Source organism: Diadema setosum, chromosome 10 (assembly GCF_964275005.1).
Source record: "Diadema setosum chromosome 10, eeDiaSeto1, whole genome shotgun sequence".
Lineage (NCBI taxonomy): Eukaryota > Metazoa > Echinodermata > Echinoidea > Diadematoida > Diadematidae > Diadema > Diadema setosum.
Genome location: NC_092694.1, coordinates 6,255,390 through 6,276,259, shown reverse-complemented (window position 1 = coordinate 6,276,259; position 20,870 = coordinate 6,255,390). Strand labels below are relative to the sequence as shown.

Here is a 20,870-nt window from a genome sequence, read left to right as displayed (position 1 = left end):
GCGGATTTATGGGCTCTGAGAGTGTTATGGGGTTACTTAAGTGTACATCTCTTGCAAACACGCATACACGTATAAACACGTGAGATGCCTCATTTCGGTGTTTTGTTCTTCAAAGATTAATACAATATTTTACGAGTCACGTTTATTTCAAGTGTTGCCTGTCCAGAGCTATGAAACAAATTGCAAGACTATCACGTGACTATGATATATGGAGAATGCAGGTTCGTTGGATGAATGAGGAAACAGTCTGTGAAAACATTATTGTTTAAGGAGGCTTTTGAATTTCATTGTTGAAGGTAGAGAATTCGATGTGAATAGTTACCCACTTATTTGACATGTCTTTATTCCTCAATCCTGAGCGCATAGAGGTTGAAGTGATGTGCGAGTTATAATTGTATGTCATCGTCTTATGATTAACATTGGTGGTATTGTTAAAAGAATAGTGGGTTTTGTGTGCTATTGTTAATCACCAATATTAATCTAGTGAATTCATTGTTTGTTGTCAATCATTCATTTCTCCTAGCCTGTCAGACATGAATTTCATTGTTGTAGATGTCTCTTGACTTAAACAATGCAAATATCAGTCGGAGCAATACATCGATGCAAATTAAAAAAATTCTGAAGCGCAGCGCGCACAGCTATACCGTACTGATCCTCTGTACACATGATAAACTTAATGTAATATAGACCGTTTCCCTGGTAACATCCTTCCACCATGATGTCCATTGTCTCCTTGTCTGTGTCCCTCTCTTCTTTTTTTTTTTCAAATCAGATTAGAGGACTCTGGTAAAAAAAAAAAAAAAAAAAAAACTGGTTTAAAAAAAAAACTGGTAATGCTTATGATTACTCATTCAAATAGGATTTACCTTGGTTTACTATTCAGTTCGTCGGTCATGTCGGTAACCGATTAAAAGAAAAAAAAAGAAATTGTTATACTGAGTTCATTGTTCGTCGCATTCACGCGCGAGATTTTGAGGTTGTTGTTGTTGTTGTTGTTGTTTTGCATATAAATCATGATTGTCTCGGAATCTCGCTTAATATCATGTTAATATATTTCCACCTTTTTTATTCAACTTAGATTTAACTCAAATGATATATTTTACAGGTTGATTTTTAAAGAAGATTTTTTTTTTTTTTAAGATGCCCTTTAAAACACCTATATAGTGTCGTGGGTTAATATTGTGTTCATAATTATCACCATGCCTGTTGAAAACATCTAGCTAAATATACCATTATGATTATCGCCCTCAGTCAATTTTCATCTATCGACACAAAAATCTCCAGATCATTGCAGATCTGTTTACATGACAGATTTGTTCTTTCATGGGGTTCATAATTGTTCATTTACTTTACGTGCTTCGCCTGACCAATGAGTGATGCGATATGTCATTACCTTCAAATAAACATTGCAAGTTCTGGCAACTCAAATGCATTCATTACATGCTGGCATAATGCGCAGTCACAAACTGAAATAAAGGGAAATGTGAAAGACAAAATCACCAAAGATGAAATGAAAATTTCAACTTCAATTTTCTTTACATTTCAAACCTGTCGAAATACTAATTATCCCTTGACATTGTGAAATAGCTAAAGTTAACAAACGTATTAAAGGGAAGTTCCAAATGTTTTCATAATTTCACATCGTATAATTCGAGGGACATGTATAGATGTGTGAAATTTATCGTTGCCCTCTAGCAGATAAAATTATAATCTGACGAAAAAATAAATACACTGAACAAGGATGATGACATAGGGTGCTCACGTACTCAAGTAGCTATGTAATTCCATTATCATACCACATATTGAAGAAGTACAGAATCACCTGTGTAGAATTTATGCATACGAAATTGTACTTTCTTTTTTTGTTCTGTTCCCTTGAGCATGAAATCATGCATTTTTTTAAAGCTGCTATGTCATCATCCTCGTTCATTGTGATTAGTTAATGACTTTTGAAAGTATTCTTATTCCTCGTCGCAATCACTATAAATTCTGAAGCTCTGTACCTGGTATAACCAATAAAGTCATGTTCAAATGCTAATGCCTGAAAGTCAATGACATCTGGGAAGTCTCCTTTAAACCTCCCTGCTTTTATAGGCGCCTTGGCAGATTACATGTTGCAGCTAAACCACTGGACTGGGCGCATGCAGTAGGCCTATATATGAGATGTAAAGTGTCAATTTCTATTGCGTTGCACGACATTTAGACAGGCTCTATTGAACTAGTCATTGGGCAGTTGGCACTTATTGCTTAGCATTATTAACAGGGTGTTTGCATTTGCTGGACTCACCAAAACAACCGTCAATCATGTTTCACCCACTAACAGACTTTACATCTTCTCTGGCGTCTTGACAAGACCTCAGTTGCGGAGCCATCAACTGACCAAAACTCATGTCGTATAGAAATATGCAATGTCGACTGAACGTTGTTTTGTTCGAGCTTTCAATCATCCTGCGCCTTGGATTAGCCTGCGTGGTCTTTCTCAAGATACGCATATCATTATGTGCATTTTAGAGCAGCACACACATTCATTTCTCATGAAGGGGCCGTGGAACGATTTTAGTGTGTTCGGCGCTTCGGCTCCGGCTCCGGCTCCAGCTTGGGGGGGGGGGGGGCAATTCATTTATTTCTTTTTTACTTCTCAATAAGAGATTCATAAAATATAACAAAATGTGATGATTCATAATGTCCACCTTGGATAAACAATACAAAATTACTGACATCGAACATGTGTCACAGTTTCGTTCAAAGGAAAAATCCTGTAGCGAAATGCAATGGAACCTACTTAAAAACGAGCTCTTTAAAGCCCCAACAGAAGCCTAATGTGAAGAACAGAATTAAGAGCTCGGGTACATCTTAAAGAGGAAATCCATCCCAAAAATACATACACTTCAAAAGAAAGAGAAAATATTCCCTACAGAATGGTACAAATATGAAAAAATCGGATAAGAAATAAGGAAGATATGACATTTTGAAATTTCACACTTTTCTGAAAACATTTCCTGACTAGTCCTTATGAATATTAAAAATCAGCAAGTTGACGATATCATGTTCTCACAATTTCGTATTCATTTCATATACAGAAATGACAAAAATCCCATATTTCAGCTGTATAGATATAAAAACTTGTCTTAAAACCACCCAAAATTAAAAAAATAAAAATAGATAAATGTTAACTCTGATGTATCTTGGTATGGGAACATGTTTTTACTTGTATCAGCTAAAAATAAAAAATTTTCCGAATTTGAAAAAAAAAAATCATGGAAATTGTAAGGGTATGACATCATCAACTCGCTCATTTGAATATTCATAAGGACTGGTCAAGAAATGCTTTCCGAAAAAAAATGTGACATTTCAAAATGTCCTATCTTCCTTATAATATTTCTTATCCAATTTCTTTTGTATCATTCTGTAGAAGATACTTTTATCTGTCTTTTGAAGTTTATATATTTTTAGGTGGATTTCTTCTTTAAGTCCAAACTAAAGGGAAAAAAGAACATTCATACTCGGAGTATAGAAGATTCTTCTCAAATACAACCAAAGGAGAAGAGATAAAGCAAATGCTAGACACAAATTAGCAGTTGCTGTGGCTGTGATAGCAGTATTGACAGTTAAGTGCTCATGGTTGCGTCAAGTCCCCTCTCCCCCCCCCCCCCCCCCCAAGAATCTCTGGGTGGAACCCTTTGATTCCATGGGGTTATATTATGTTTTCTGCGTGTTTTTTTTTTTCTTATTTCAAAATGCAAAGAGTGCGGGGGGAGGGGGAGGGGCGTGCAATCCCGATCTCCCCACCCCCCCCCCTTACGTGGTCCCTGTCTTACACCAGTTTATGACCCCAAATTTACCTATTTACCTAATGCTCTCATTATCAGTATTTAAAGTCCAAGTTCACCTTCATAGACATGTGGGTCGAGAGAATGCAGCAATATTAGTAGAACACATCAGTGAGAGTTTGAAATTTGCAACATGCTGTTTTAAAGTTTACAGAAATCTGGACGAATAAACATTCTAAATGTGGACCTGTGTTTTGTTACTCTATATATTTACTGCGGTGATGAAAATGATCTTGAATATTATTCTGGAATATGTACCCTACTTCCGTTGGGTACTCCCTATTATTGTCATATCTGTGTCCTCAGAATAGATGAGAATGCGTTAAGAAATTACTATCATTGACTATGTCACTAAATAATGCTCGGGTAAGTGGAAATCCGTAAATAGAAGAACCGAAAAGGCACAAGTTGATAACACTAAAAATGTTATGTTACAAGCTTTTTATGGGAGGCTTACAACATGCCCACTTAGAATCTGCAGTATACTCTCTCCACCAACATTGGTTAACATAATAATAGCATTGAAATTGTGAAGAACCAACAAATCTGAAAAAAAAAAAAATATATATATATATATATATTTGCTGTTGACAGTGTTAGATAGAGATTACAAAGAATTTATCTAAATATATGTCTAAAAAAGCACGTTAAGGAATTTCTAGTTTCCTTTGTGCACTCATGAAGCCAGATTATGTGATTACGGGCATTCTAAATACCCTGTAAAATTGTTGTCATCATTATCATTTTTTTTAAATCACAAGTTGGTACAAAAATGAAAAAAAAAAGAGATAACCGCAAGAATGAGAATCTATGTATTAGGTGTGAGGGGATATTCAGTGCGAGAAGGTTTTTACCTACCTTGTGATGCTTATACTGCGAGCAAACTTAGAGGCAGTGATGGTGAGAGCTGCTTAAAATGTAAACCTCCAGCCCACTTGATACATACACGAATGATATCCACTCTCCGTATTGGTAGCATACTATATAGGACGTGGGGTTGAAGACAGCCGGATAGTATTCATATGAACTCTTTCTTAATCTGATCCCCCCCCCCCCCTCTCTCTCACTCTCTCTCTTTCTCTCAGGCTGTGACAATTTCCTTCAAAAACATAAATATTGACAAGCGGACGGACACGCACGCAATAACCATCGTACACGCACACTAGCGTGTACCCACACATGTCATAATTATTCACATGAATGCACCCGCGCACACTTACATGTAAAAGGGGACACTAACATTATAATCACCATTTTAACCTGGTGCACAAGGCTTGTGCCGAAAGGGTGGGTTGGGTGGTGGCGCGTCGCGTTAATGGGAACATCACCCTTCGTCCAAATCCCCCCCCCCCCCCCGGTTTTGCCGAAAGGGTGCGTTGGGAGCGTTGGGTCGCGTCGCGTTGACTGGAACCCCACCCTTCGTCCAAAGCCCCCCCCCCCCCCCCTGTTTTGCCGAAAGGGTGCGTTGGTACTTTTTCTCATGTAATATTAAAAGACGAGTTTTGAATTTATATTTAACCTTCAAACAACCATTTCAAAGAGGCTATTTTCCGGATCGGTTTACACTCTATTACCACTTGGTCTACAGCCAGTTGGTCTAGTAGACTGTTTAATATCAGTTGGTCTAATAACCAGTTGGTCTAGTCATCATTTCGTCCAATTACTGTTTGGTCTAATTGTTATTTGGTTTAACTACTATTTGGTCTACAGTCAATTCGTCTAATAATAGCCATTTGGTCTATTTTTGGTCTATTATGAGTTGGTCTAATTCCATTTCGTCTAATCATCAAATGGTCTAAAATAAAACCAAATTTGTCCAATATAAATTTGGTGTACACATCAATAAAAAGGTCCCCCCCCCCCAAAAAAAAAAAGCCCAGTTTGTCATATAGACGAAACGATGATTGGATCAAATGGTACCTGATTAGACCAGGAGGCTGCCTATTAGACCAAATGACAATAAGATCAATGGTTATTAGACTAAATGGGTGTAGACTAAATGATGATAGACAGAGGCTAGACCAACTGGGCAATGGACCAAAATTAATGATGTAGTAATAATGACGTAATGATGTGTAGACAACCAAAGAAAGTACAAGAAACGTTCCACAAGAATTCATTTTTCATAAAAGTATACATTCCATTGACTTGTTACCGACAATGATGTTAAGAGAAGTACGATTTCTCCTGCTTCATGAAAGAGGTAAGTCAAGTATTCTTTTATTTTGCTGCAGAAAAGTTAACAAATGATATGTTGATTGTTTTAATTCGATTTTGCTCTATGTTGTTGTCCATACACGACGTCATGAACTGTAGTAGTCTTCTTATCCAGGGAAAACGCCACTGAAACTTCATAGATTTTGAATAGATTGTTCGATTTTTCTCAAATTTTCTAATACTGCTGCTTTCACTCAATCCACATTTTTATTTGGATTTTGATTTTCTTTAACATTAAAGGGCCCCTGAAATGAAAAATGTATGTTGATTTGTATTGATTTATGAATATCTAGAAACATTCCACATATTTGTTACGATTTTTTTTCTTCTACATATATTTTTCTTCAGATTACTTGCGAAGGCCCACAAAAAAAAAATCCTTCCAAACCAATATTCCTATTGTGACCTCATCTGTCAATCATTGCGAAAGTACTGATATGTTTATCAAAAGACATTGGAATGCACCTACCCCTCGGCTCAGCATAACGTGCGTGATAATGTGACTAACAAAAGACATGGCGAGGGAACATGCAAGTTATGCTCAGTCGAGGGATGGAGGAAGGTGGCATGCACATTAAAAGAAAAAAATGCACGTTTGGTGAAACTCTATTGAATACCGGTATTATGGTCATATGATTCTTAGAAGGAGCTAGAAATGTGACAGTTTTGTCACCTTTATCACCTTTATCCCTTTTGGTTCTAGAAAAAAAAAAAAAAATCCATGGTTTTGGGACTCGGAGGCGCCACCCACTCCCCTTTCACGGGGGAGGGGGTGGGGGGAGATGCTCATTTCTTCTTCACAAGAAATTGAGATCCCATCACCCGAGGAATGCTGCCTGCCAAAAAAATCTGTCAAGGGATTTTCAAGAAATAAAATTACAATTATTGGTTTATTCATACGCGGTTTTAAAAAATGTGTGCCCCTCTCTATCCCCCTCGCGTTCACTCGTTCACTCGCAGCCCCTCTTTTTGTGTGCGCTTCTGTTGTTTCCAACCACTGATTCAAGCTAGCAGACTAGCGCAGCTAGCTAGCTACCGCTGATCAATCTTGCGTGGTGCTGCAGTGCTGAATGCATGCGTGCGTCTGCGTCGTCCATCGCCATCAACATCGTCAGGTCAGTGGGTGTACTCCAACCAGTCGTCTACTGAAAATAAGTCTACAGGATGCAGTCATGAGCAAAAGTACAAAGAAACCGGATAAATCCTTCGAGACTCCGAGGCCATTCAGATTATAAGTATCAAATGCTCGTCCCGAGATATTAATTATCCCGTTTTGTGTGGTAGATTCGAGTTGTGGCACGGCCTGAATGAGTGTGTAGTCCCATACATAGAAATTTGTGGTTGATGGTTGTGGAACTAAAATTGTTTGTAGATTCTACGACGCTGTGTTGTAAAATTAAGTTATTTTTCTAGTCTTTTTATACTGCTTGAAAGGCAGTCTCATACTTGTAGTCTCGACCCCCTCCTATTGTTTTTGGTTCCTCTTCTGTTCAGCTTAAAAACTACATCGTTCATAGCCGAAGATCAATGCATTTAATCTAGGCCTACAATGACAATGTAAATGCGCTAAACTAAAATTTTACATCTAGGCCTACAATAACTAAACTATAATAGGTTCCTATATCTATAATTTACACAGCCCTGTCGCTGTACACAAGTGTCGCGTCTGGTCAGGCTACATCTAACGTTACAAGTAATTCACGAGTGCAAGCACTGCCAAGTGTGGCTGTATCCGTCCATCCAGATCCAGCAATGACCATGATGTATTGATGGATTCAACCACACACTTGTGGCTGTAGGGCCTATACTTTAAAACGAGGAATGTCCGAGCCGTGTGCATTCTAATTTCGCGAGAGCCGAGTTTCACAAAATTAAAATGCACGCTAAAAATCTTGTCTACACTATTAAGCATGGAATGTTGGAGGCAACTCGCGAAAATTTCATGCCGCTTAAAATATTACCGGTACACTAGCTGCCTTTGACAGTAACAATCTAACATAGGCCCCCTATGTCCAAAATGTATTGTAGGATAGGGGTAGTCTAGTCAGGGGTAGTCCAAATGGGACTGTCTATGCATCTGATAGAGAGGGGCTTATTTAATTAAACACATTGATATAAATTTAGATCTCTAGAATAATGTGGAACTGAGTGAGTCTATTAAATCACGCACTTTGGAGTTATCTCTGTACGTTCTTATGCAACATGACATGGTTACACACTTCCAACCCCCCCCCCCTTTTATTTTGAGATACAAATAGCCAGGAGGAAAGAGATCAGTCACAATATCTTTGAGCATGTGGGATGACTTGTTTTTTCTGATATTCACAATGATATTATTTTGTGGTTTTAATGCAAACTTATTGGCACTTTATTACGTAGGAAGCACAATTTTGCTTTTAAAATCTAACGTGTTAATTCATGAATCTCTTTTCTCCCATTTGTTTTTTCTGGAACACGAGTCACCAGATACTATGCATCACTGCAATCAACTTCTCTAAGAAGTCTATGGTGGTAAGTACTGCATTCACAGGTCTCAAATTTCATCAAATTTGGATCAAGGCGGAGCTGCCATCTACAGTATTACTGATTATTTCAGTAATTTCTACTGCAATTGGAGAGGAATACTGAAGGTTACAAGCAAATTACTGATTATAGAAATTATTTTCTTTGATATATTCTATTACACTGTTGAGGATTACTGATTTCGACTCAAAAAAGATAGGCAAATTACTTATTTTCAGCCATCAAAGTACCGAAAGGCATTTACAAAAGTTGGCAACTCTGTCAAGGCCACTTTTTTTAACGAGGGCACAAATCCAGTCAAAGTGGCACAAGGTAGTAACAAGATGTTGTGGCCATGAACAGTTTGATTTTGAAAGGGGCTTTCAGCCAGGTACAGGGTCATGGTGGGAAGTTGCCAATGGCCAGTGCATATTTCGAGCATTGCATTCATTAGGATTACAAGTTTTGCTTTATTCTGCATGAAGATTTTTAAGACATATGCAAAGTGAAAGGACGTCTCAGTACTTCTTGCTACCAGCAGTGTATTACACAACCCGTTGAGGACAAGTCCCGAGTACACTCAGGCAGGGGTCTATGGGAAATGTGTGTTGTAGCAAAATCAGCCCATCCTCAATGGGTTAAAAGTAAGCAGTGAAGGACAATTTGACATTCACCCTAGATGCATTTGGTTGATTGTGTTGTTCATTTTGGAGAGGATGTGATCAATTTTTCTGCAAAATTTATCTTTGTTTGTTGGTCTGTCTGTCTTTTTATGCCTCCGCCACGAAGTGGTGCCGGAGGCATTATGTTTTCGGGTTGTCCGTCCGTCCGTACGTCCGTCCGCTTTCGTTTACGCGATAACTTGAGTAATATTTACTGGAATTTTACCAAACTTGGTCCAAGTATGAAGTATGATGGGGCAACGATTTGATAAGATTTTGGGTGAAATCGGCTAAAGGTCAAAGGTCAAGGTCAAATCATGAAATTGTATCCGTTTACGCGATAACTCAAGACTGTATGGAGCAAATTTCACCAAACTTTGTTGGAGGATGATGTATGATGGGACAATTACTTGATTAGTTTTTCAGTGAAATCGGACAGAGGTCAAAGGTCAAAGATCATGGTCAAATCCTAAAATTTATCTGTTTATGTGATAACTCAAAACTGGATGAAGCAGCTTTCACCAAACTTGGTCCAAGGATGATGTATGATGGGACAATTAATTGAGTAGATTCTAGTGACATTGACAAGAGGTCAAAGGTCAAAGGTCATACATGTATACTAGTATATGCAATGATTGCATTATTAGTTTTAAAAGTGTTTAATATATGTACATTTATTACTTGATGGAGATTCTCTTGGAAATTTCCAGCCAGAAGGTCAAAGGTCAGGTTTAAATGAAAAAAAAAATATATTTTGTACTGTAATTACACTCTTTCTTCATACCTTGAAAATCATACTCAATGCATAAACTTATAATAAGGTCGGTCAGAAGTCAAGTAAAAATTTTCAATTCCCCAAATATGTGTACCTGCACTCTTTAATAGACAATTATAGCAAACCCAGTTCGTGGAAAGTGAACATTCAAGATATTTCTGACAAACCTGTTATTTCGATATTTTGCCAGTTATGTGAAACTGTCATCACACATTGTCAAGACATTGTACTATACACCTATTGGGAGAATCATGCATTATGGCGGAGGCATCAGTCGCCGTAGCGACATTTCTAGTTAATAGATGTTATTCTTATTACAGAAAACCAGCATCTGTAAAAGAGAATCAAGACATTTCTTAACCTGTTGAGGACGACTCCCAAGTATATTCGGACAGGTGTCTATGGGAAATGTGTGTTGCAGCAAAATCAGTCCATCCCCAACGGGTTAAGATATTTTTTGTCATGTACATGCTACGTCTGCCAGTTGTTAGTACTGGTAGCAGACTTTGCAATTATTTTATATTCTATTGACTATTTTAGATTAATTGTCAAAGTTGATAGCTGCCTCTCTGTATTTACGATAAATGTGCTGAAATCACATATCCAAACGAAGCTTACACTAACCCTTGATTATTCATTTGGGAAGAGGTGAACCTACAGTGTAGATTGATTGTATTTGGATTATCTGTTAATCTTTTGACAGGGATACACCGAGCTGCATCTGCTGCCTCTCAGGTCAAATGTCAACAGGATCAAGCTGAACTGCAAACAATGCAATATCCTTTGCAGATAAAGTGCATTGCCATTATAACGGTCACTACTATGAGGAAATTTCATTATAATACTCAATTTGTTTGTTTTTGTTTTGTTTTTGGGTTTTTTTTTTGTTTTTTTTTGGGGGGGGGGGGCTTGAATGAAATTTTGGTATAACAAAAGAAAGCTGCCAATCCTGAGGACTTGGTTATGATCGAGGTTGCCTGTATTGTTCTCCTGTACTAGATACAAATTTGTATGTTTTAGAGAGGATTATACAGTATGTCCCCTCCCCCCCCCCAAAAAAAAAAAGAAAAAAAAAGCAATGATAACTTTAGAAAAGTGAATCAATTAAAATGAAATCTAAGGATATAAAACCATAACTTATTATACCTTCATCCAGCAGAAAACTCCATTCATTTAGCTTCAGTAGTCACAGAGAAATCAGGCTCATTTTGAGCATGCCAGAAGTACCCTCCAAGTTTTGTAAGGAGGCACGTTGTCTGTTGTGTTAACGCCTTCCAATATCATAAGGTATTCATTACGTTCTCGCAAAAAAATATCTCTTTTGTTGAGGTGTACTTGAACACTATGTGTTATTTGGATCATTGGTATTAAATGAAAGAAAAGGGCTCAAATAGAATGGATGACAGCATTTGTCCCTAGAGGTTTAATTATTCAACTCCTTGACCGTGCACTGACCATCCACGAGTCTATCGAATCCTGATTAATGACCAATGGGATGCCCAGTTTGTCTACAGCGACCCCACCCTGGCTATCTGTCAGCATGAAATGAAGCAGTAAGTATTAGACAAACCTTTGCACATTCCAGTGGAAGGTCGCTTTCTTTTTTTTGCAGATGGTTTTGAACAAAAGAAAAATAAAATGTAGACAACATGATAAAGGAAACGAACAGCAACCATTTGTTGCTTTTAAGTTGGATCTTTTATTCATGAGTTGAAATGATCTATTTATGGATAGTTGATAATGGACCGTGTGAGGTTGTTCTGTTATAGACTGGGAGAGTGTTCTTTCTGGGAAAAGTTTTGAAAGAAGAAGAAAATAAATTGATGTACTGCTTGTTATGCTAGTCATTCTAGATCAACATATCATCCACATTTGCTGATGAGAAGTGTTGGGCAAGTGGCGCCAACAAATAACATTACTTGCTTTGAAGTTGGTTCTTTTAATTTTATTCATGAGATGTAATCTATTTTTATTATGGATAGTTGGTAAGGGATCCTGTGTGGTTTTCCTGCTATAAACTGGGAGAATGTTCTCTCTGGGACAAGTTTTGAAAGAAGAAGAAAATAATTGATGTACTGCTCGTCATGTTAGTCATTCTACATCAACATAATATCCAGATTTCCTGATGAGAAGTATACAAATAACATGACTGTACCCACAGAAGAGAGCACCCTTGCCATCACCTGGTAATGACATTTTCTTTTGCTGCTCTTCCTCCTGCAGACGGAATCTCGTCTTCTTCTCCAACCGCCACCAGGAGTCGGTGGCATCTGTCGATGGAGACCAGGGATGCGGGGAACTCGTCATCAAGATACCAAAGGCAGCCATGCACCTTGTGAACGGTGAGACCAAAGGGGCATTTTATGACAACTTTTTGCAATGACAGCAACTTTAATGCAACCACTGCAGTTACCGTAACTAGAGCTAGAAGGCTTCTAGATGATTGACTGTTGCCTGGCTGAAGGCTGTGGTGACTGCAACTAAATGCAAGTTGCAATTGTTGAACAACATTTTATGAATTGGGCCCAAGAATGCTGTGACTTTAGCCTACTCAAATGTCCAGTCACTAAAGCAAGTATGGTCCATATTTGCTGACTTGGTGAACCGTGAAATGGATGGATGATTAATGCAGCAATATGAAAAACTATCATTGATGACACAGGTTGATGATTTGATGTCATGTCATTTGTAAATGCAGATTTGCTGTCATCATTGTTATCAACCTTGTATGGTCTTCATTATCATCACTTTTTTGTTAACTCTTTAAGTGCTCAGGCACTTAACCCATTGAGGACAGGCTGATTTTGCTACAACACGCATTTCCCACAGACACTTGCCCGAGTATACTCGGGACTCGGCCTCATTGGGTTAAACTTGTCGACCTTTTCATTTGCATTCAGTAATCCCTTCAAACTTGATCTGTTTGTAAAGTTAGGGAGCCCACTCAGTTGTAGCAGTGTGCCTCAGTACAACATGAAGACCATTCAGATACAGTAGGAATTAGGGGGATGAGGTGATCCGTATTCATTAACGATTAGTTTCTGAACATTTGTGCCTAATACTGGGGAAGAAGGCATTCCAGCTTGCATACCAAACTGCAAACAAAGCACAGTAAATGTTTTGTGTATAGCATGTGACATCCCAGAAATGGTTGCAGCGCCATCTGTGGGACCTTCCATAATCAACTGGGGGTTGATAACAGTGCTGAGTCTTTGTCCCTCCTGTCTGCTTTTCATGTACTTGTAAATATTTTGTAAATAAACTGCAGTATAATGTAAGTGTAACACTGGAAGGGACCTTGCTTGCGGTAAAGAAGCAGGAACTTGCAAGACGTAAATTGCATTGAATTGCATGGGAACAAAGACGCGCAAGACCACCGGAAGCTACAGGAATCCCACAGTGTATCTGTGACAGCACTTTTTAGCATGTGCAGAAGTTCTCTGCACTTTGATGATACCGAGAATTGCTGGAGACAGATTTAACTAGAAGAAGCAGCAGAAAGGTTAATCAACCATTGATAACTGAGTCTGCTGGACTCTGCTTAAAAGTCTAATGAGAAACATTTTTGAAGAGAGGTGGCATTATGTTTCTTGTTTTCAGAACAAAAGACGATGAGACTGAGCATTGAATTTTCTTTGGAGAAGCCAGCAGGAGGAATTCACTTTGTGGTATCTGACCCGGAAGAATTTGCCAACATGCCTGAGGTATGCTGTGCAAATATTAGTTATGTTCAGATGGCAATCCCTAACCTTGAGGATAAGCTACCTTTAAGTATAAGCGTCAAGTGTCACACGGTCTCGTTCATCACGAAATGACTGATTATGTGACGAAATGGATCATTTTGTTGACCAAAGGACTGAATTTGTAATGCAGAGCTGCACACTAGCCCATTTTTCTCTACTGGTCTGACCTTGCTGTCAGACCAGCAGGTACCCAGTTTTTCTATTTTGTACTGGTCCATTCCTGAAAAAAAATTTACTGGTCTGGCAGTGATTTTCACTGGTCAGGGGCCGTCAGACTAGTGCCAGTTTGCAGCGTTGCGTAATGAAATTGACCCGTGTGACACTTGCCGCTCCATGGAGCGTATATCCTTGAGGTTAGCTTTTCCTTGAGGTTAAAGATCGTCGTCTGAATGTAACAAATGAATGGTACTGGATGGAATCCCGTATACTCACATCAAACATTTCACCATATTGTCATGATTTGCCAAGGAAAAGTAAGTTTATGAAATAATAATCACAAGATTTGATAACCTGTCTAATGGGGTTGTTGTTGTGTTTGGGTGTTGAAGAAAAATGAGAAAGTTATGTCAGTGCTATGCCCTGATAATATTCCAGTCTAACCAAAGTGGATAGGTGACAGTGAATGTATAATAGGTGGTAACACTCTTGTACATTATCCTATCAATGGACATGTTTTTTTTTTCCTTTTTTTAATGCAGTTGGGGGGGGGGCAATGTTTGCTTTTAAGGTTCAGAAACTGACAAAAGCACTTAGTATCGAGTGGATAGAAATCAAAATGCAAAGGAGTACAGATGACTGGAAGGAATCACCATTAAATGTCCAAGACGAATAAAGAAAAGAAAATGTAAAGGTCCAAAGTATGAATGGTCAGAATGAATTATCAAAGCCATGGAAAGTAATGTACAGGTGCCATGGTAGCAAAGACCTACTGCAAATGAAATTATCCAGAAATGCTATGACGGGGGGACCTCACTATCAAAGCTGCTTGGTACAGCTGAAGTATCTTCATTGTATAGGAGATCTTATATCAGGTATAAAAACAATAGAATTTGAAATACATGGGACCTGCAAAATTACCTTGTTATGTTTGGTACAATGTATCTCACCATGTTTGACATTATGATGAGGTTCCACTCTAATTTGGACAAACAATGAGGATTTTTATTTTCTTATATTGAAATGAATTACGAAGCCAATAACAGCGATGAAAACAAAAAGGTGAATTTTTTTTTCTTGGGTTACAGACAGCGGCGCACATGTTCACCTACAACCATGAGAACTCTTCCCGCCTTTGGTTTCCTTGCATCGACTCCTTCTCCGAGCCGTGCACCTGGAAACTGGAGTTCACCGTGGATGCCCAGATGGTCGCTGTGTCCAGCGGCGAGCTCATTGAGACGGTTTACACACCAGACATGTCCAAGAAGACATATCACTACATCCTGAACATTCCCACCTCAGCCTCCAATATTGCCCTGGCTGTTGGGTAGGTTGTCAAAATGCTCTCCATTATGCAAGTAGTTACAGGACAAGTTCACCTTCATAGACATGTGGATTGAGTGAATGCAGCAATATTAATTGAACACATCAGCGAGAGTTTGAGGAAAATCGGACAATCCGTTTAAAAGTTATGAATTTTTGAAGTTTCTGCTTCATCACTGCTGGATGAGAAGACTACTACAGTTTGTGAGGTCACATGTGTACAATGATATAAAGAAAATATAAAGAAAATTTAAGATATTTTTACTTTTCTCACATAATAAGAGAACACTTGACTTCCCTCTTTCAAGAGGCAAGGGGAATAATATTACCCTTAGAATATGTCAGTGACGAGTCAAGGAAATGCGCACTTTTTTCAAAAAGTAAAATTTTGTGAAATTCTCTTTATATTTTCCTTATATCTTTGTATGCATGTGACATCATACACTGTGGTAGTCTTCTCATCCAGGGGTAACTGTGCAGATACTTTAAAAAATCATAACTTTTGAATGCATTGTCCGATTTTCCCCAAACTTTCACTGATGTGTTCTACTAATATTGCTGCATTCACTCAATCCACATGTACAGTATGTGAAGGTGGACTTATCCTTTAATATGTAATAATAGGGAATGTGGACATACTGCTCTCTAGTTTTTTACTTTGATGGAAGAGAAGAAGAAGGAATTTGTACGGATTTGAATGAAGAAATTGAAAAACCTTTCACGAAAGAGGGGGATTGATTATGCAATCATCATGGTCACTTCTCAGGAATAAAATGACACAACTGACACAGTCAAATATTGAGCATACCTTTTCTAGCAAAGGTTGACTGTGACAACCGATAAGCTTACTTAAAACTTGCCCAACATTGTAACAACTTAATACTGCTTGTCCACTCGATTTCAAGCCTGGAGTATGTCCATATCATTTGTCTGTATGTATTGAATATGTACAGTTGGAAGGAGTATTTTGTTACCAGATCCGGAGAGAAAAAATATTTATGAATTTTAATATGTTTTACAGTGAACTTTTCCATTCAGCAGTAGGTGGTAAACAAAGGACAGAAAAGATGCTTCTTCCCCCTCCAATGACATGTTATGTTTTTGTGAAAGCAGAGCTTAGGTGTTACAGAGTTTCAAAAATTAAAGAATGGTTAATCACTAACTGAAGCTGTACAGTGGTTTCTCAATAGCTATATTTTCCTTTCTACCATTTTCTTCCCAGTCCCTTTGAGATAGTGGTTGATCCCACCATGCATGAGTTCACCTACTTCTGTCTGCCGAAGCTCAAGCCTCTCCTCGAGCACACCACAGCCTTTTTCCACGAGGTAAACATGATGTTGATTTGATTTGAATTGATCTTGTTTTGCGTGATTGCTTGGGAAGCATAGAATGCTTCTAAGCAAGCAGGCATGGGATCAATGGTACTCCAAAGAACAAGGCAATATTCGTTGCCCAGGGGTGCAGTGGCAGAAGCCATAACTCTAACCAGGGATGTAATGTTTGAAAATATGTGACCTCCTTATTGAGCTGCAACGGCTACATTTATGCAATTCAATTTGCTATAATCAAAATTCTAGAAATGTGATTACAGTAATTTGCTTTCAAACCCATGAAATATCTCCATGAAAATCGCAATTCTTCAAACTAGTGATAATAATCTTTATTGCAAGAGAGATTTTTCTACCATCTGAAAGGGGGGAATGTTATTTAAGCACTGTTATGTTTCGAGGGTAAATGTTTTCATACCTTCTTTTTTTTTTCTTCCAGGTTGTAGAGTTCTATGAAGAGACGCTTGGAACATGCTTTCCGTACACTTGCTACAAACAGGTGTTTGTCGACGAGGCCTACGATGACAGCACCATCTATGCATCCATGGCTGTGTTTAGGTATCAACCCATTGAAGACGAGCTGATTTGCTACAACATGCATTTTCCATAGACACCTGCTAGAGTATACTTGGGACAAGGCTTTAATGGGTTAAAGAAGGTTGATCTTCTTGTTGAAAAATGCTGGAATATACAGTCAGAGTGAAAATCATCAATTATTACAAACTAATGTTGTTGATTATGAGTGGTTAGATGGCACATGCCAAAGACACTCAGTGATTTGCCTCACAGTTTTAGAATAAAGCTAAAATGATAAGACATGATTTTGCGACAGAGATTTCTTCACATCAATGATAATTGCTAAGAAAGAGGGAAATAGCCATGGTATAATCAAGTTTGCACCAAACAATCTGATAGTAGTGATCGTATCAGTGTACAGGTGCGAAGAACAGGTATAGCAGACATAAGATGAATTTGTATCCTGGATAAGAGTAATGACCGAGGATACCTACGTACCTCTTCTCCTCCTTCCCTAGCCCCCGCCCCAAGAAAAAAAAAATCTTAACATAAGTTCTGGATTAACATTGCTTTTTCAGCTTAAAAAAGAGTGTCATACAGTATGTAGCTATTCATTTCGACATTATCAGGTTATGGGGGGGGGGGGGTATCTCTCACATTCGTTTTATCAATTTAAAAAAAAGTTTTTTCTCTTCAAGTAATCTATTATTTTATGCCAACATCAAAACTCTTCAACTAACTTGAGTACAAAATGAAGATTACCTGGAGGAAAAATGCAAATAGGGAAGAATAGAGCAAAATTTTTGTGATACTGCACATTAGAGAATTATATATAAAGCACAAGAAAACTGCACCAAGCACTCTCTTTATTTATCCCCCTGCAGCACTAATCTCTTACACTCGGCCCAGATCATTGACCAGACGTTTGAGACACGGCGTCTGCTCTCCGAGGCCCTGGCTGCACAGTTCTTTGGCTGCTACATCTGCCCAGAGTACTGGGACGACACCTGGCTGACGAAGGGAATCTCCCGCTACCTGACTGGCCTTTGCCTAAAGAAGATGTTCGGCACGAATGAGTACAGAGCACAGATATATGAGGTAAAAACAGACCTCAGGTAAAAAGATACCGTCAATTCTGCACAGAAAGGCCGCTCAAGGGAAATCATTGGAGCTTTCTGCGCAGAATTCTGGCAGCCATTTTGAATTTGCACAGATATATTCATGCACAATGATATCAAGCATTGCCTGTAAGATATCCTGTAGATTTGGAAATTACGTTTTTGAGGGTTGATGTTTATCAGCAATTATGAGAATCTTATCTACACAGTATCTCTATATTGCTGACAGGACGGTATCTCCTTTTTGTGATATTTTCATCTGACTCTTTTGTGTAATGAACTTTTAAAAAGTTGACGTTGTTTATTGGGAAAATGTAGACCAGCCATTTGTATCTTTGTTGCCATAGGAACTGACCAAACTCTGCAAGTATGAGCAGGAGACAGGTGGCATCGTGCTCCACCCCACCCCGATGGAGGAACACTCCACCTCCACCGACCACACCAGGACTCCCGGGGGCACCACCACCGGCTCTGGGGGGGACAAGACCGCCACGCCCAGTGCCTCCACCACGGCCCAGTCCACCGCCAAGCCCCGCTCGTGGGGCGCAAACCTGCACTTCCCATGTGCCAACCCCCACACTGTCTCCTGGAGACACTGGAAGATGATCATGCTCAAGTCACACCTCATCATGAGGCTGATTGAGATCAGGGTGGGGCAGGAACTCCTCTTAAAGGTACACTCTCATCCAAAGTCATCTTAACCCTATTCTAACTGGGCTATTTGAGACCAAGTTTTTACTGAGGGGGGGTCAATTTGACCCCCCCTTCAGATCTCGGCCGCCGATCGTGCGATCGCCGCGAAATTTTGCCTGAAGATAGAGCTGGATGTCAACTACAAGATAACATGGTCATACAATAGAAAATATTGCCTTTCTATTTTTAATAAATTAATTATGCAAATTTGTGCATGAAATCATATTTTCACCTATAACTCCATTAAAAAGACTGGAGGATTGCTAAATTTTTGTGTCAGAATTCCTCAAGACACATCAAACAATTCTCTTGTAAAAAATTAGCACAATCGAAATCAATTTCTTTTGTTTTTTATTGTTTTGTTAATTTCTTATGTATTTTATTGTTTTTTCGACCTTTTGTTTTCTATTGTTTTTTTGCCAAAATTTGTTGCAGGCACTTTTTCAGGCTTATCTACACTAGAATTGATTAATTTCAATGCTTAAAAGTTGAAATAATCTAATTTATATCAATTTAACCAAAAAAACACAATATGCATTGGATTTGCACACGATATCATGAATTTTAGCTGTTTTTTGGTTGACTTGCATATGCAAAACATTACGTAACTTCAAAATGGTGTACCCGGACGTCGCAAATTTGGTCTCAAAATATGCGGGAGACTTCAATGAATAAAGTTGTGAAACGACGCGGCAAAATCTTTGCGCGTTGCGAAATCGTGGCGCGAAACGTCGTGGGGGGGGGTCAATTTGACCCCCCCACCTCAGTTAGAATAGGGTTAAAGGTCTCTTGATAACTTTGTCGCCAAAAATCTAAACAAGACTAAGGATTGAATCTCTAATGTACAGTGTACCACTGAACCTTTTTTTTTCATGCATTTGTTTACTTTATTTTTTTCTGTATATGTACACGTGTATGAAAGTGCATGTATGTCAAATTTTTGCCTATTCTGAGATAAAGTGTCATTGATGCGTGCTAGACATATTATTCACTTAATTCTATATTTGTAATGAGTACTCTTGTTTCATGTTTTCATGACTTGTGAAAAATTTTTGATTTTGTCATTCTGATTTCTTTTGCTCAAGTGTAGAAATAAAACTGTGAAATGAAATGAAAGTGTGTGTGGGGGGGGGGGGGGAGGGGGGAGGGAAATTGTCATATTACCGAGTTCCGTGTAACCAAATAAGCGTATTATCCCTTCAAGGTATTCAACAAGCTGCTATCATTGGCCACACAAGCTTCCCATCAGAAGTTCATGAGCAATGCCTGGAGCAACATGCTGGTGTCTACCACTGGGGTGAGTTCTCTTCAAACTGTGTGACAAAATTTTTATGTCACTCCTGTAATGTCGGGTGTTACAAATGCACTTTCCTACATGATTGTATCTGAGGCAAGAGAGGCTTTACTGTGGGGCTTGTGAAATAAATGGGTACGTGCCTGTTAACCCATTGAGTGCACAATGTTTCTAAATCAATCAATGTTTGTTCATAGAAACAGCACAGCAAGCAGTGCGCCTCTTCTGTATTGCTGATGCATGATGAGTAGTTGTCGCTTCATGTTTGCTACCACACTGTCTCTTCACCAACCCAGTTCCTGAAGTCGATATCGACGGTGTCGGGAAAGGACCTGAGGCTGTTCATTGACCGCTGGGTGTGCCAGGGCGGGATGGCCCAGTTCCACGGCAACTTCCACTTCAACCGCAAGAGGAACATCGTGGAGCTGGAGCTGAGGCAGGACCCGGGCCGGCCTGGGATCATGAAGTATGTGGTGAGTATGAACACAACCCTTGTCCCTCCCTACCTTTCATGCATTAAAGTGGAAAATAGAACTTTCTCATATGCTTGCAAAAACTGTTGGTATTTGCTCTAGAATGTACTCATATGTCTATAAAGAAATGTGTAAAATGATGCTGTGATTACACAGTTTCAATTTGGTAGTGACGAAAATGTGAAATATTAGCCGTCAATATCAACCACAGAAAGTTGTGTCGAAATTAGCACATGAAAT

General features: G+C 38.7%; 1 protein-coding gene across 1 annotated transcript in view; it reads left to right on the top strand.

Annotated features, from left to right (window-relative positions):
• Nucleotides 1–7,163: 7,163 nt before the first annotated feature.
• LOC140234259 (transcription initiation factor TFIID subunit 2-like) overlaps nt 7,164–20,870 on the top strand; it is a 33,162-nt gene continuing 19,455 nt past the window's right edge. Inside the window, exons 1-13 of the mRNA XM_072314319.1 lie at nt 7,164–7,278; nt 8,504–8,558; nt 10,690–10,762; nt 11,449–11,539; nt 12,210–12,328; nt 13,587–13,690; nt 14,974–15,212; nt 16,431–16,533; nt 16,976–17,094; nt 17,937–18,150; nt 18,518–18,844; nt 20,068–20,160; nt 20,454–20,630. Of these exons, the coding sequence (XP_072170420.1) occupies nt 7,220–7,278; nt 8,504–8,558; nt 10,690–10,762; nt 11,449–11,539; nt 12,210–12,328; nt 13,587–13,690; nt 14,974–15,212; nt 16,431–16,533; nt 16,976–17,094; nt 17,937–18,150; nt 18,518–18,844; nt 20,068–20,160; nt 20,454–20,630 (1,773 nt within the window). The 5' untranslated portion in view covers nt 7,164–7,219. The remainder of the gene's footprint in view (nt 7,279–8,503; nt 8,559–10,689; nt 10,763–11,448; nt 11,540–12,209; nt 12,329–13,586; nt 13,691–14,973; nt 15,213–16,430; nt 16,534–16,975; nt 17,095–17,936; nt 18,151–18,517; nt 18,845–20,067; nt 20,161–20,453; nt 20,631–20,870) is intronic.